Source organism: Hydra viridissima, unplaced genomic scaffold, assembly GCF_058129835.1.
Source record: "Hydra viridissima isolate aposymbiotic clone 2 unplaced genomic scaffold, HvirCarnegie_v1 scaffold_11, whole genome shotgun sequence".
Classification (NCBI taxonomy): Eukaryota; Metazoa; Cnidaria; class Hydrozoa; order Anthoathecata; family Hydridae; genus Hydra; species Hydra viridissima.
In genome coordinates this window covers 277,289-295,258 of record NW_028324310.1, presented here as the reverse complement: position 1 = coordinate 295,258, position 17,970 = coordinate 277,289, and the positions used below count along the sequence as shown (strand labels likewise).

At 29.2% G+C, this 17,970-nt stretch overlaps 1 protein-coding gene and 1 pseudogene across 6 annotated transcripts; both read left to right on the top strand.

The window, feature by feature from the left end:
- The first annotated feature begins 3,090 nt into the window (after positions 1-3,090).
- LOC149881534 (neuropeptide Y receptor type 6-like) lies at positions 3,091-6,733 on the top strand (annotated as a pseudogene). The gene is made up of 2 exons (XR_016445236.1): positions 3,091-4,012; positions 6,381-6,733. The product of XR_016445236.1 is annotated as a neuropeptide Y receptor type 6-like (transcript).
- A 1,705-nt stretch (positions 6,734-8,438) lies between these two features.
- On the top strand, positions 8,439-14,821 carry LOC149881533 (RYamide receptor-like). Of its 5 annotated transcripts, none has more exons than XM_090067355.1 (3): positions 8,439-9,064; positions 13,258-14,118; positions 14,234-14,821. In XM_090067355.1, exons 2-3 carry the CDS (start codon positions 13,280-13,282, stop codon positions 14,517-14,519), a joined length of 1,125 nt encoding a protein of 374 aa, XP_089923481.1. In that variant the 5' UTR covers positions 8,439-9,064; positions 13,258-13,279; the 3' UTR covers positions 14,520-14,821. The 5 variants fall into 5 exon arrangements, with proteins under 5 accessions (XP_089923481.1, XP_089923483.1, XP_089923480.1 ...); XM_090067357.1 differs by lacking the exon at positions 8,439-9,064 and adding an exon at positions 9,762-9,780; XM_090067354.1 differs by lacking the exon at positions 8,439-9,064 and adding an exon at positions 10,182-10,626.
- Positions 14,822-17,970: the final 3,149 nt, after the last annotated feature.

Sequence of the window (17,970 nt, the reverse complement as noted above, 5' to 3'; positions counted from 1 at the left end):
TATTATTATTATTATTATTATTATTATTATTATTATTATTATTATTATTATTATTATTATTACTGTTTACTATTATTACTTTTTCTATTATTGTTATAATTAGTATTGATTTTTAATTTTCCAGATCAGTTAGGTTAAAATTTAATTGGGTGTTAACATTTTTCCTGCCTATTCTTTTTTGTTCATATAGGTCTTACTATGACGTCATACGTTACGTCATGAGTAAAAAAAACACGAAGCACAGTTAGTTGTAAACTTTTAAAAAACCACGGTATCGTTATTTCGTTCTTCGTTCATTTCGTTCGGTATTTTACCAATAAAAAAAAATTAATTAATGCAAACGCTGTTTTATTGTTATGTTAATATGATGTAAGAGGTTACTCATCCGATTCTCGCTCGCTGTGCACAATTTTGAGACCTTGATAAAATTTCTATTCGGGCAATTCTTCCATCAAAAAAAATTAACACTGTAAATTTTCCTTTAATGAAAAGTTGATGAAAAAAATGAATTGGAAATATATTTTGTTTTTTTTAAATTGCTTTGCAGCTATGGTAAAATAGGCTATTAAATAATTTAGACACCGAATGTCTCATATTTTTTCTGTTTTAATATAGAGACTTCACAAGCACAAATAAGAGTATATAAATATAGCACTTATCAGCTTAAATATTTACAGAGCTAAATTTTACTTATAATAATGAAGCTTTTAACAATACACCTAAAAAAAACTTTGAAGAATTTTCCTCGGTATTGTAAGCACCATTGACGACCATCTTTGTTCATTAAAACGATTCGTGCTTTTCACTTAACTAAAGAACATGTGTACGCAATGAGGCTTTTCAAGGTCGAGTGAAAACCGTTGAACTCGGCATTGTCAAAGTGGGTAAGTAGTATAACATATCTATTTCTTTTTAACATTTATTTTCTTTATATATTTGTTTAGTTATTATCATTTTATTTCTTTTGAGTGGATGGCTTCAATAAAAATACGGCCAATAGCGTAACTAAGCACGTGACTAATTGGAACAAAAATTAGGAATTCTAAGACTAAACTTGTTATCCATAAGTTTAATCTCAAAATAAATCATTGATTAAAAATTTAGAGTATGTTTTAAAATCGAAAGAATGATTAATTATTTTTATATATATATATAAAGTTTTCATCATTTTTCATAAATTCCCATAAACTTTTCTTAAATTTTCATATACTTATAAAAAAACAATAAAACCTTCAATCAATCGGTAGGAAGATATTTAGAGTAAACTTTTTTTTTTTTTTATCAGTAATAGAGAATTATAATCACGAAAGCATTTAAAATAATTATTGAAAAATATATTATTTACAATTAGGTTTGTTATTATTCGCTGTTTTCCGTTTCAATTAACGTACTCACAACGTTTTTTCATGAAGCAATTTTATTGACGTAATTTTATGTCGGCCTTGAATACTCAGTTTCATTTGCTTGACAATATTTTTTTGTTTTCCGCAAACTAGAAACTCAAATAAGTGGCAATTAAATTGATGAATGTTGGGGTGTTTGCAGGTGGAACAATGGTCAACATTTACTCTTTTCTTCCTTTATCGTTTTGAGATTTACGTAAAGTTTTGTAAAACCTTTTATTGTTTGATAATTTGTAGACTAAAATTTATGTTTCAGAATTAAAAAACGAGAAATCCAAAAAAATGTGAAAGACTTTTGAAGGTTGCTAGTTATTGTGCAGGAAAATTTCGCAGCAAAATTCTGATCAATTAGCTCCTTTTTGTGAAATCCTTGAAGATGATCATTCAGGATATCTACTTTTCATTAGACGTTAAACCTTTATTAACTGTCATAATGGTTAACAATCAACCAACTTTATCACCGGCATGATGTTAAAGGCATCATGCTGTCAAAATACCTACCCAAACTATAACTTCATTCTTCATATATATTTAAATATGTGTGCGTGTTTCTCTTTCTCTCTCTCTCTCTCTCTCTCTCTCTCTCTCTCTCTCTCTCTCTCTATATATATATATATATATATATATATATATATATATATATATATATATATATATATATATATATATATATATATATATATATATATATATATATATATATATATAAAGAATAATTGTTCATCATTTGCAAGTGCAAACTATGAAGCTTTTTATTATTTTTTATCTCAAAGGATGAATAAATTTAAAAATTAAATTAAACGTGACAATCGCGAAGTGGTTTTTTGGTTTAGTTTACAATTATCTAAAATTGAGAAAAACGAAGAATGTGATCAACCGCATGATTCTAAGTAACAATCAGTATTGGGGAAGCAAACAAATTATCTGCTATTGTTTTCATCCTCAAATACAGAGGATATCATTCTCGCTCATCATCACAACTCAGAAGATTTTGCCCAATGACTGAAATGTGTAATGAAAAAAGATAAAAAGCATTTTTTTTTCTTTTCTTTTACTTCTTCGTTTCCAATACTATCATTCTACATTGTAAAGGATTTTTAACATTTACACCTTATTTTTAGATTCAAGTGCATTTAAAAAAATGACAAGATGGTCCTGAACGCCCCAAAAAGAATGATTTAACATGAGTAGCAATCCTTCCAGCTGACGTCACTTTCAAATCTTGATTGATAAAAATAATTTTTTTTGTTGGAGTTTTAGTTCTATTTATAAGAAGGGGGATTAAGATATAAATCACATCCTTTATTATTCCCGCCCTTTGCTTAAGTAAAAATGGCTTTTAAAATGGTTCACAACAAAACAAAGATAATTCAATTTTTTAGAAATCTTAAAAGACGGGCGGATAGTATACGTATCAAAACAAAATTATCAATATTTAGGTTTGATTAACACTTTTTACAAAGATTCGCAATAATTTGTTAATTTATTTAGGTATTTCAAGCAATGGTGAGAGAACCGAGCAATCAACAAACCACAAACTTTTAAAATTATTGTTATCATACTTTTGTTATTGCTGTTGTAGTTGTTGTTGTTGTTGTTGTGTTGTTGCTATGATTATTATTGTTGTTGTTGTTATATATATATATATACACACACACAAATACATATATGAACTATATGTTTGTAATTGGTATCATGTATTTATTTTTTTGTTTATTAAGAAGCACAAAGAATTCTAAAACAAAAAATTAAAGTAGAAATACCAAAATGTCTACATACCCTCTGTCAAGTACAGCTGCACCAATCAATAGGATATCACACGTTTCAAATTCGACATCGGTTTTAAAATGTCAGTTGCTGCAGGCTGATATTTTTTTACTTGTTGGGTATATTGCTGTCCTTATCATTGGAGTAGCTGGCAATATTTTGGTTCTGATTATATTTCAGTTCAAATGGAAGAAAGGACCAATAATTGATTTGCTTATTTTTTACCTTGCTATATTCGATGCGTTAGGCTCATTTTTTGGACCTTTGATTTTTATATACTGGATTTCAACGTGCCATAGACGATGGGATTTTGGATTGATTGGTTGTAAAATATTTCCGCTCTTTACACGAGTAATTACTAACATATCAATTGGTATTATTCTTATTATGGCAATCGACAGATGTCGGTCAATTGTCTTCCCTTTGAAAAGACGTTTTCGAAGAACCACCATACACGTTGCTGTCTTTGCAACGCTTGTAATTTCGATTATTTGGGAAGCATATTATGCAAAGGGACTTATTATAAACTCAGCAGGGGTTTGCACCGTTGTTCCAGTTAATACAGTATCTTTTGCCTACCCGCTTATCGCACTGGTAACAGCCAGAGCATTAATTTTTATTACGGTTTTTTCAACAACAACGATAGCCGTGTATGTTAAACTTCATAACTGTGACAGGATGGCACTTCTAAGAAGCAGCACTTCAAAGACCCCTAGTAAAAACAAAAACGTCATGAAAATGTTGGTAACTATGGCCGTCGTGTTTGTTTTATCTGTTGTACCACGTGATATTTTGCATTTATCTTTCACAATTTCTTGGCTCACAGAAAATGGCATGGGGAAGTAAGTTTATTAATCTTTTGTAATTTCTTTTATGTAAGAATTATGTAAATATATATATAAAATTCTTAAATAAATCCTTTATATAGTTCTTACAAACTGTAGTATATTTCAAATATGTAAAAAAATTGGAAGGCTCGGTCTTTAGAGGTTTGGAAGAACCGGAATGAAACTATCGGACTTTTCGGTCATTAACATCGAACGTTCAGGATTTTATTAATAGTAAACTATCGGTAATTTCAAAATATTTGTCGGAACATCAACATTTTTTTTATAACCCGAATTTTATATTAGAGTTTTTTTATAAAAATTTTTATTCTTGAAAGACTAAACATCAAATATTTTTTTAATTTGTTTTTTGTTTTTTTTCTATTCAAACCTTTTTTTTAAATGATTTTTATTTAGTTATTTTGTTCTTTTCGTATTCTTCACTTTCAAGATATATCTTCTCGATTGAGATATCCACTTTATAATTTTCTCATTGTTTTATTGTACAAAGAGGAGGGTTTTAAAAAATTTCGGATGAAGAATGCGGACGGTCTGTCACAACGTTTCAAGCTCCACTGGAAACCCCTGCAGAGGCACAGCTTGACATTGGCTTGTCTCATTAAATCAATCAGAATCTTTCACCACCATCTTTTTTCATGCTTATTAGATGTTTGGAAGCTTTATCTTAAGCTCAAAAAGAATTGTCCAAGAAAGAATTCCTAACCTATTTGAAATATCGCGAGGTTAGAATTATTTTGTTCTATCTCCAAGTTTAAACGTTGGGAGAAAGTTTTTGATTTTTTCTAAAAGTAAAAATTGTTTAAAGTTTTAGCTTTTATTTTTAAAGAAATAATAACTTATCTTTAAATAATTTATGTTTAAGCAATTTATTTAGAAAAAAAAATCAAAAAATAATGCGTATTTTAAAAGTTATTATTATTAGCTAAAATTAATAACTCATTTTCTCCTAACTTTTAAAATTGGAGATAGAACAAAATAATTCTAACCTCGCGATATGTTACAAACTAGAAAAAATCAAAAAAAAAAACATGAACTATTCTGATTGGCTAAAATATGTGCACCTCTTTTTAAATTTGGAACATTCAAACTCGATTGACTTGTGCTCATACTCCTCATCAGTTCCTTCATTAACCTTATAATTTTGATTGTTCTTACATCTAAACTTGACATGATTATCAATTAATTTGATTCCCAATGATTTGGTGTTGATTAGTAATTGCTTAGCAGGTTCGATCAAAGTTGTTCGACCTTTTAACAGAAGCGTCTTTGTAATGGATGAAGCAGAGGGAATAAGTTTCGTTTTCAGTTTTACACTTTAAGAACTGGTGAACTCTCTGATTAGTGAAGTCACAAACATCCTGTAATCAGGTCTTAAATTCTTTGTTCTTTTTTCCAGGAAGATGAGTAATTTGCTAACCATCTGAAATAGTTTTTAGTAAGGTTTCTTGCTGAGTTATTTCTAACGGACTACTTACCAGACTACTTACCAGATGCTTCACTTTTCTTCGTCGAAAAAAGTTTTTTCCTCAACTTACAAATTGATTGCGTAATAAAGTTTGGGTTCGAGTGAGTTACGGATAGGAGTTGATAATCCTTTGCACAATAGTTTAGAAAAGAATGAAAAATACTCAAGTTAGTTCCCAGTCCCTTGCTATGTCACTATTAAAATGCCCATCAGATGCAGTATCATTAGTTTGAATAGATTATAAAGTGAAACAACTGTTTTTTTGTTTCCGTCTTAATTATTATTTTGTATTTTCGCTATTGGAAAATTTGACAAAGAGATTTAAGGGTCCGAGATCTCAGACATCAAGGTATCATGGCAACCTTTTGCAAATCTATACTGAGGAAGTTCTTAAACTCTTTACGAAGATTCGTGCTGAACAAAGATTCGTACTGAAGGTTTGAGCTCTCTAAATAATTCATAACTTCTAAATCAAATTGCTATTCAATTGACTTTTGTGATTTGCAACTTTGAAAAAAGAGTCTCAAACAATTTTACGCTGGAGTAGAACTTTTTGCGGACCGTGTGTGAATAATAATTTTTTTTTTTTCTAATTTAATTTTTTATCGTAGGAAAAAAAATAAAAATAAAAAGACATTTAAACCCTGCGTTTTCTTTTAACTCTTACCGTATTACTTTTCAAAATTTTAATTTGAATTAAATATGGGAATGAAACATAGGAACGATCTGGTTTTGAAATATCGAGTTACCGATCGTTTCGTTCTGATTACTCTTATCGGTCGACGTTTCGAAAACCAAGCTCCGAAAATAAAACTGGTCCTAACCAAATGCTGAAATAAATGGGTGATGTCATTACACGTGTCATATGTTTTAGTATTTTTCTTTTTGTATTTTTAGCGTTGGTCACATAAACCACTGGCTTCGCCTGCTTCAAATCAGTAATGGAATTTACAACGTATTTATTTACGGTAAAATGTATGACAATTTTTGGAAAAGTTTGAAGATGATGTTGCATTGCAGGTTCAAATCTTTGGGAACGTTCGAAAGTCAGATTTCGCACTTTGATCAGCGGAAAAGCTTTTATTCTGAAGAAACCAGGAGAGTTACGATAACGCAAAATTGGAATGAAACAGAATATACAGGGGTCAAATTTACCTTGATTAAAAGTAAAATCAGTCAAAGCAGCGCTTAAATTTCATGACAGAGTTTCAAAGATGCTATTCTTGTAGAACTTAAGCTCCTTTTACTATAATAGCTCCTATACTGTAATGACTCATCTACTACAATGGCACTTCTGTTATAATGGCTGTTCTACTGTAATGACTCCTCTACAATAATGGCTTTTCTTCTTCTACAAATGCATTTACTATTCTTCTAATTTTAAGTTGAAAGTGTCGTAGATGAGAAATGTATATCAAAAGTTGACTTTTTTTCATAAAATATTTTTGTTATTCACCTTGGTAAGACTTAGTTTAACAATTATCGTTACATTTGTATTGTAATAATTACAGCTTATGCAATATCAATTAAAACTGTTTATTATCAAATGCAGACTGTGGTTTTATATTAAAGTCAAAGGCGAAATTGTTTGGGAATCGCATTCAATAAGAAAGTGAAAATATTTCAATAAAAAAAAAATATATACGCTGATAAACAAATTTAAAATTTAAACCATCGCCAGTGTCATATTTTACAGTGACGACATTATCTACCGTGTCTTATCTCGGAGTCATATAATGAGTTATTATCTTTACCGTACTATACCTTTATCGTGCTATATCTTACGTGTAGTTTTATTATCCCTTACTGTCGATCAAACATTGAGAGCAAAATTTAATGAACTTTGTTTTTGAAACGTAATAATTAAAAGTTTTTTTTTAAACTATTAAAGTAAATATTTATATTAATATAATTAAATTATAATTTTTTTATTATGATATAATTTATTTATAATAAAAATAGAGTAATTTTTTTTTGCGAGTAATTTTATACCAGCTTAAAAATGTTTTTTGTTTGTTTGCCGTGATGAAACTTTTTGCGCTTATGGCCCAATTGAATTTGATGTGCAATTTGATTTTTTTTTTCGTTCCTTTTTTAAAGTTTGTAATAAGAAAGTGGATAAAAAAATGGTTTCAGGGTTGCTGTTGGATTTTGAACGTATGACACATTCAGTATTGGATGAGTGATGCACGCAGCAACGGTGCCGCGATACGAAAATTTTCCCTAAATTATATTTTCCTTTGGTTTATTTTTAAAAATTCGTTCATGAGCATGCATTGATGCATTTCGAGCGTTTAAAAATGACATATATTTGTAAGGTATTATTGCAAGCATGCGAGATATTTGTGGGCAGTTTTACGAATTAAATTATCCTGTAAAAAAATTATTTTCTGACTCAACGAACACTAGGTCACAAACTGCACAGTTTAATTACGAAGTTTTTGTTAACATTTGTTCTTAAATTTTATCAAATTTACTTAAGTTTATTGGCTTACAATACCATTGTTAGCAAAACGAGCGGCACAAATCACTGTATTATGTAAAAAATAAATTGTGTTTCAAATGCTTTTTTTTTTAATCCAAACAAATTAATGTCTCAAGTGGTTGATTTAATTTTCTCATAAACCGTTTTTGCTTCAAAGATAAAGGAAAGTAAAGATAAAGATAATAAAGCTCGAATATCTTTTGTGTTTAAACATAAAAATTGAGTTTCTTCTCAAATGAAGTAATTGTGATGACAAACGAAGTAAAAAATTTAAATACGTTGTTTTAAATGCCTAATACCTCTGGATCTTTAAAGCGTTTTTTTACATACTTCAGTCTAAACAACCGTCTGTTAGCACTGCTCTGGCCACCAGTTTTTAATAAACAATAATTCGGTCAGTTCTAATGAGATTAAATGAGATTAAATCCCAACAGTTATAAGATAATTAGATAAAATTTTAGAACCTTTTCTACCAAACTTACATAAGGAGCTGCGTTGTTCTCTGATTTTCTGTAAACAGTTGATAAAATCAGATTGCTTTCAATGGATTCTTGTTCGAAGCAATTAACCTCAATGCAAATCCGTAAATTTGTCTTATTCTGATAAAAAACCGAAAAAGCAGTTGTGATATGGTTGGTGTGAAAAACATATTGTATACGTTAAATCTTTTTTTCTTTATTCAAGTAAATTGCTTTACATATTCGGCTACCAAAGAAAAAGAATAATCAAATCTTTTTAAAAGCTCATAATTGTTATCCACTATGTAAGGATATCACGAAAACGATGGCTGGAGTGGCTTATATATTTGCGACAATAAAACCATGGTTTCTTCGATAAGACATGTCTGTCTTTTTTTTCATAAAAACGTTTTCATAAGAAATATTTTTACATTGAAGAGCAATATCTAATCGCATGATTTTAAACTTCCCAACCTCTCGAGGTATTTGAAATTCAATACAAATTTTTTGATTCAAGTTCAGTTTTAATAGATGCATGAAAAATAATGGTTTTATATCTATCGTATATATATATATGAGAGAAAAATACGTCTTTACTATCATAAATAAAAAAGAGAGAAAACTTGAATGACCTAAAAGTAAGTTATCATTTTTTTTTTACTCCAGTTTTTTAAATTTCATTTTGTTGATAATCCTCGGCCTCGTTCTCAGCGCGATTGTTTACAAAAGCAGGAGAAGATTTCCCTGAAAATGAGGCTGAGGAAATTTGATAAATTTAACCAGTTATCTTATAACATACAAACACTAATCTATTGAGCAAACACGATGTCGATTCAGGAGCTAAGATTAAGATTTAACTAACTCGATTCTTTTAACGGATGTTTTTTCAAAACAACAGAAACCATATTCAGGATCTTTTCTCAGTAAGAAAACTTTCGGGATGGGCCATGAAATCTTTGAGAGCGTGCCAATTGCGAATGAAATATAATTTAAAAAACAAACATAATATCAAAACAAATAATATTGACAATCAGCAGTCGAAAATGCATCTTCCTGGAATCAATCTAACTTCCAAATTTGGAAGAAAATACTTGTGTAATTTACGAAAAATTTACAGAAATATTTTATTTTAAAAAACAGATTAAATTATTTTTTGTTCTTTTTTTTGTTGTTTGAAATATTTTTAATTTAAGAAACTGTTATTTATCTTTTATACAAAATTATTTTCCTATTAACAAATAAGTTTTTGCATTTGTTAAAAACAGTTTTAATAAGTAACTTTAAATTAAAAACTAAGACTTGAATAAGCTTGCTGCAACATGATGATCTAATAGATAAAAAGATAGCTTGTAAGGTGAAAGATTTTGTTTCTTGGGTGAACCATTTAAACGAAAAAATACCAAATATTTATTGAGGTTTGATTCAACAGGCTTAATACGATGATATTATTTTATCCCGAGCAATTATTAATTTTTATCTTCTTCAATTCTACGATTTTAATTTAACTTTAATAGTACATATATGAGAAATAACTCTAATAGGAATATATATATATATATATATATATATATATATATATATATATATATATATATATATATATATATATATATATATATATATATATATATATATGAGAAATAACTGTAATATATATGAAAAATAATTTGATTAGTGCATCAAAATAAACTTAAAAAATTAAAAGTTTAGGGGAAAAAACGTGCATTTATCATAAAACAATACATGAAAATAACGCTAACAGTGTTTACAAAAGATAACCTATTAGGTTAAAGTAAATCAAATTTATTATTACATATCTGAAAAGTAACTGCGTGCTTAAACAACAATTAATGTTTATTTTAATGTACAAAAAAAATATATGTATATTTCCAGGTTTATTTTAAATAGCTCTTTCTGGATCACGCATTGAATTCTGGATCTTCGACACACAGTTTTAGGTTGATTTATAGCGATGGATTAACGCTTATGACGAGTAATATCATCAGGAGGTCAGCCATGGAAAGATTCCTTATCAGTTAAAAATAGTAATCCGTCTTTATTAAACAATATCTCTATGGAATCCACAATATGATTGGCGAGAACTAGCAGTATATTATTCCATAATGCATAAAGGAAATTTAATTTATCAATTTTCTTTTTTGTCTCATTTGACCAGTAATTGAATTATAAAGAATTAAATGTGAGTTGTTTTATAATAAATTTTTGGATTAAGTTGGAATTAAATTTGAATTTACATTGCTGTAAAAAGTAAAAGCTTGCTTTGAGTTTTTGTTCAACTTTCTTGAAAAAAGCAAAAAAGGGGTTCACCGTTGTTGACAAATGTTTAAAGAAAATGGCGACAAAAATTAAAAAAATTCCTGCAATCAATAATAAGCAGCTGACATCAACTCAGTTTCAAATTCATTTTGAAAGTTTGATAAACATGTTCACCCGTTGGTGCAATTTATTTTTGCAATAATATTCCAGTGTATGACTACTATTCCTGCAGTAACACGTGATATTTGAAGAATTAATGCACATTGAATCGTAAAATATTTTCGCTTTGCCAGGTAGAAATAACTATATTACTTTATTGGGGAATTATCTTTTATTAAGAAAGAGCAATTTTAAATAAAAATAACCTCAAAGCAAAAAAATGGTCTCGTTTAACAAAATTAACAAAAACACACGAGAATGACAACATATGCTTTTGTATCAGTTGTTGGACAAATGACGCAAACTACTTTATATTGGTGAAATGTTGAAAAGACAAGAAAAAAATTGCACTAATTCGTTATAAATCAATAACATGAATTACATGTAAATTGCTTGTGCATATCTCAATCATATATGTGTGCGTGTGTATATATATATATATATATATACATATATATATATATATATATATATATATATATATATATATATATATATATATATATACACACACATCTATACACACACACATGCATATACAGTGATTTCAAAAAATAGGTGTATTAAAATTCTTTTTTTTTTAAAGTAGCATAAAATAAAAGATAAAGAAAGTAATGCCCTAATCTTTCAAATTTCAAGAAATAATTTTTAAAAAATCTTGCATCAGGGTCTTTCAAAAAAAAAAATACTTTAAAATGATATCGAACACGATAAGATAATGATATCGCACACGATAAGATAATGATATCGAACACGATAAGATAAATGTCAATTAAAAAATTGCGATAAGTTAAAATTGGAACAACAACAAACTTCAAAAGCATTTAAAACATCATCCACGTGCTTAGTTGCAAGGTATGGAATCTTTTTTTGCATTGACTTAACAGGATTGTTGCAAAGTTTGGTTGGAACCCTACTCCAAATGGTATTTAGTTCTTTTTTTAAATTACTTATTCAGATCTTAGCTAATTATATACCCACCTAAGCTTTAATAGATTCGATTGGTTTCAAATCTTATAAACAAGTTAGTATTAAATTTTTTTTTAATTTTTTCCATTCAAACTGTGTGTAAGCTGTATCTTTTTGAAACTACCATTTTTTTGGTTTCGTTCCTTTTAATCAGCATGTCTGCTGATGGAACTTTGCTGTTTTCGAGCGTTTCTCTGTAGATGTATTATTTGATTTTGCTTGTATAAGTTTTACACAAGCCTATTCCACTAAGTTTAAAACAACCTTTAAGTCCAACACCACTTTTCAACTTTACAAAATAAGGTACGAACAAATCACTTATAATGCTTTTTGGATTTAAATCTCTTGATAAGAACATTACTTTTACCTGCTTATCGCTTTAAAGTTCATCGTTGTAAGCTACTTGCTCCTTACACTACCTTAACCTGGACCCGTCGTCGTTGGTTTTCTAACGGCTGTATGTACGCACCAATTTTTTCATAAGAAAAAATTTCTGATGTTGAAGAAGCTCTCTCTTTTTTTTTTTGAATTCCATTTAAAGTTTTAAGTTCACGAAAACTTAACCTTGGATTTTCACTTTCTTGACGAAAAAGACTGTTCTCGATGACTTTAATCCTGCATAAGGGAAAAGTAATTCACTAGTGTTGGTGACAAATTTCTTTATCAAATATGGCTTCTTTTTTATGATCTTTCAAAAAACAAGATAAAAGCAAAAAACGCCAATGCGCCAACATTTTAGAAACCACTGTATAAAACAATGATATATTATATATACTAAATGTCTAACTGCGGGATTTTAATGGACGAAAAGTGAAGCCGCTTTTTTTGTTTGCAAATTTAATCCGCCATTTGTAATAAGGGCAAGTGCTATATCCAACGTGTGAAATAAAAGTAAAAGTGAATGTTGAGAGCATCTAAATTTCTCAATAAATTAAAGATCATTCGAAAACTCGTTTTAATAATGGCTTAAATAAGTAAAAAATAATTTCTGCAAAAAACCGAGTGCTTTAATGTAGTAGACTTCTCACGTTTTAATGCGATAGTCCACCTTATGAAAAATTCTTAGTTAAAAACTGGAAATCAGTGAAAAAATGTCACTTCCTTTCATGTATCTTTTAGAACAACCATACGAAGCTTATGAATTCAATGTTAAAATTTTAATCTTAACTTTTAAAATGTCATATAGGTAGATAAGCTTTTTGCCCGAATTAGAAATGGCTTCCACGGCTTCAACTTTCGGATCGAAGTTAGACTTCTAGTATCTTTAATATATCATTGGTATAAAAACGGTTCTAAAACATGACTTCTAGCAAAAAATCAATTTACAACTTTTTTTCAGCCGACATGTATTGATCAGCATTTGATTGAAATCTTAAATATAATTATGTCAACGTTTTTATTAAAATTTTAATTTATTTGCATTAAGTTAGTAGAAAGATAAACACGTTATGAACCTGCTTACCGTTCCGCAACCAATGACGTTTCAGGGATCAAATTTTACCAAGCCAAGAGCACAAGAGTGTAATTTAAAACCTATCGACATTCTATTGATTGCTGGATATATCACAGTGATACTTATTGGACTTGGGGGTAACATCTTGGTTTTAGCTATATTTCGGTCGAAATGGAAGAAAGGAACCATCACACAGTTGCTAATTTGTTATCTTGCAGTATTTGATGCGTTATGCTCGTTTTTTGGCCCGTCAGTTTTTATTTATTGGACTTTAGTTTGCTGGAAACGGTGGGACTTTGGATGGGTTGGTTGCAAAATATTCCCCTACCTGTTTCGTGTTTTTACCACTATATCTGCTGGAATTATACTTGTAATGGCAATCGATAGATGCAGACTTATTCTTTTTCCTCTGAAAAGTCGTTTTCAAAGAAAAAGCATACACGTATCTATATTTGTAACTGTACTCGTCTCCTTTTTATGGGAATCGTATTATGCTAACGCACTTTATGTTAACAAGAGCGGAATCTGCACTGTTCTACCTGTAAACTCGCCTTCTTACGCGTACCCGCTAATTGTGCTCACGTTAATGAAGATAATCCTTTTTGTTCTTGTATTTTCGTCAACTACAGTTGCAGTGTATCTAAAGCTTTGCCGTTGTAATAAAACAGCGCTTTTACAAAAATGTCCGAATAAACAGCCAATGAAAGACTTAAAGGTGATGAAAATGATTGTTACAATTGCTATTGTTTTCATTTTGTCAGTCGTACCACGTGACGCGTTACATCTGCTGTACACGATTTCTTGGATGCCTGGCAATTACGGTATTAGAGGAAGGTGAGAAGTATCTTTTTGCTTTTAGTTTTTGTTCAGCACACATTTTTGTGCACTGACTTGGTCCACAAAATTTTGATGTTACGTTTGTTTATGCAGCGCTTTTATTCTTTTATAGTGAAACTATCGTTCACCGTTTAAATAACTGGTTTCGCCTGCTTCAGATCAGCAATGGGATTTACAACGTTTTTATTTATGCCAGACAAGATGCGAAATTCTGGAAAAGCGTAAAAAAAGCCTTATTTCTTACGTACACGAACTTAGCGCCTAAAAACCACACGTCGTGCGTCATTGGCTCAAAAAAAAACGATTCTCTATTCTCATCAGCAGATACAAAAACAGAGATAGTAATGAGCACTGACAATGTAATGGGAAAAAAGTCAATAGATTTAAGAGTACTGTAAACAAAAACCGCAACAATCAAAGCAAACGTTCGAAAATCCGTTGACAACGATCTGCAAGTAAAAAAGTAAACAAAGCAAAACAAAAAGTTACAACCGGGTACAAAATTACAACCGGGTATCAAATTACAACCGGGCATAAAATTACAACCGAGTAACTTTAAAATTATTTTTAATCATCAACCTTTTTTTATAAAATATTTTCTGTAACGTTTGAAGTTTGAAAGTTTTTTACTTTTGAAGAATTTATTAGATGTCAAACTACTGTTACCATGAGTATTGTTAACATAGCTCCAAAAGATTTTTAAGATTTGTTTTTTGCTTTTTTGTTTAGTTGTCAGAAATATCAAAAAAACGCAAGTGCGTCAAGTTTGTAATTAATATTATTGCTCTACTATTGGAGTGTATACGCGAAAGAAAATTATCATTTCTTTGAAAGCATGAACTACCTTTTGAATTGAACTTTGTTATGCAAATATATTTTCATGTGCTTGCATCTTTCCATTAAATAAATTCTTCAATCCCTTTCTTGAAAGATTTGACTTTGAAAGGGGTAGAATTGGGTAGAATGTAAAATTATTAGAATTACAGCAAATGTTAATGTTTTTTTCGTGAAATCATGAAAATTTAAAAGAATTGCTCCTGAAAAGGCTGTCAGAAACGTTTTCTTCTTTATCGCCATTATCAATTTCATAATCATCACGTTTATCTTCATTATCCCAGAATTTATTAGATGATGGTTTTCAACTGCTTTGACCTCTTTTTTTATTTAAATTATCAAAAAATACCACATTTGGTATTTCTTGATAGTTTTTTACGCTTTATGATACATAATTAAAATCTAGTAGAAAGTTGTGGTAAATATACAAAGCTATAATAAAGCTAATCACGAGTAGAAATCGTAGATAGTCGTGCGTTTAGATAACAGACATCTCCTTTAGCCTTCGAAAACGTAGAAATTCTACTTTTACACTTTTGTTTGGCTTTTGCTTCAACGCAAAATTTTAAAAGAAGTTTAACGCAAATGATTGATAAAATCACAATTTAATTAACACCAATTAATCATAATAAATTACATTTTTGTAGCTAAAAATTGCTATAATAAATATTATATAAGTAATATTTTTTTAAACTTCGTTTTGAATAAAAACCGAAAATTTTCCCATTCGAAATTTTTTCTATGCATGTTGAGAAAATAACCAAATAAAGTATGAGCAAGTTTTGGTGTTTTTTATTTATTTATTTTACAATTATCGTTTTTTGGATTAATAAGTAAATTAAAAGCATTTTTAGTCATTATTAATAGAAATTACTTTTATTTCTGCTTGTCCATAAGAATTAATTTAAAAAAATATTCTAACAAAATTTTAAACTTTAAATTTTGTAATTTTTTAAAGTACAATACGAAACCAAAAACTTGATGGAATGACTCGACAACTAAGTGCATGTGAAAAAATTTAATTGAAAAGTCATTGCACCTTGAGATGTTCGATGAATTCAAGATGGAGGTTCAAACGATATTTTTAAGCAAAGAAGCCTAATTAAAAGGTAAGTTCTGAAGACCAATCATTTCATTAACAATACCCTCTGATTCCCAAAAATCGTTTTTGTTGTAACGTCATCCGCGGTCGAGCTTAAGAACATCATTTTGATAACGAATTATTTTCAAAACTCCAAATTTAATTTCAAAAATAGGACAAAAATTATCGAGTAGTTTTGAATGGTCAGTGATAGAGACTTCAAATCAGTTATCAGGCTTCGAAAGTGTAATTTGCTCAATACTTCATATACAACTTTGTGTTCGACGTAGCGTTAAGTTGCAAGATGGCCTTGCATAACTCAAATGTAGAATAAAGTTGCTCTTTATGTAAACCACTCTCTGATTGCACGTGCTCCGCTTATAATTACTCAAACTGAAAATTTAAACCAACTTTCACTCCCCGTCGCACAGGACCTCACACGGTAAGTCCATTAGTTTGAAATATAACAACACAAAGCAGACACAATTTTTATAATCAATTCTGGACCAATATGTCTTCTCTTATTCAAATAAAATTTCTTTTCAGCTTCATCAAATTTACGTGTTGGAGAGGTTTATCATAATCGAGTATTCCCCTTGTATTTTACTTGGTTGCATATGAAATTACTTCGATTTTCCCCGGAACGCTTGGCACGTGAGGAAAATCAAAATTTTAAAGATTTTCTATTCTACTTGTCCGCAGTGAATTTCCAGTATCATTGCATATTTCTCGAATTGCTTTTACTCATCCCGCATCTCTCGAATTTTTTAAAATATTTTTAAAAACGGCATTACTACAGGTGTTAGTCGAAATAAATAGCAGCATTATTTTAAATTATTGCCAGGTTATGTTTGTAGTATCTTTGACAGAACTGTGTTCAGATTTTCAAAACTTAAATTAAAAATAAAAGATAGGTTAAAATACTACAAATAACTCGGCCACTCGATAAACTAATCATAAACTTTGGAGAACCATTTAAAGACTTCACAAATTCTTCTACAAAAACATTCTCCAAATCATTTTATTTTACTATCATAGGTTGTATAAACATCAATAGTTTATTTTTCATATTTAAACCTAATTTTTTTTTCTTTAAAATTCTTCCTTAGGTATTTGAAACTTTTTGCGGCTATTGATGATGTAATGTTAACTTACAGCACGACTTCTTTTTTTGAGGAAGATAAAAGAATAAAAAATATAGGGAAAACGTCCTCCAACATAAAAAATATAGGGAAAACGTCCTCCAACATGGAATATGGAAGCCAGATGTTTTGAAAATTGCTTCGAGCGTCATTTATTACAAAGTTTACAGATTTATGCAGGCTCTATTCAAAAGAAGTTTTTTTTTCTAATACTTTTTTAAACCGCTTAAAGCTTTAATAGTGGGTGGAATTTCATTTGAGCGTCTGGAAACACGCTGCACGCAGCGTATAAAAATCAGCCAATCATTATCACGATTATTATTTCCGATATTTGATTTGAACTTATGTAACTATTCAGCAAAAAAGTTGAATAAATTTGATTAATTATCTATTTTAGTATTCAATATAACAATTTTTTTTCCCCCTGAAGAATGAAAACAATCTCGTTAAAAGTTATTTTTTCGCTTACAAAATCTTCGGTTATATTTTTGATAGCTTGAAATAAGGAACTGCAAACAAAGGTGAGAAAATAGCAAGGATCACTATAGCAACCAAGGAGGGGGTAGTTTTTAAGGAGCTTACGGCGTATAATGCACAACGCTATAGCTGCTTAAAATAAAACGTTTTCTTCTGGATAGAAGAATAGGCACGCTGCAGTTTTTTTTGTAAACGCTTTGTTACCGACAGTCTTTTATCAAGATTGAAGCATATAATAAAATAAATAATAAAAACTAAACTTTATAATAATAAAATAAACTTTCTAGGTATTTATGTCGTAGCTCTTTATGTCAT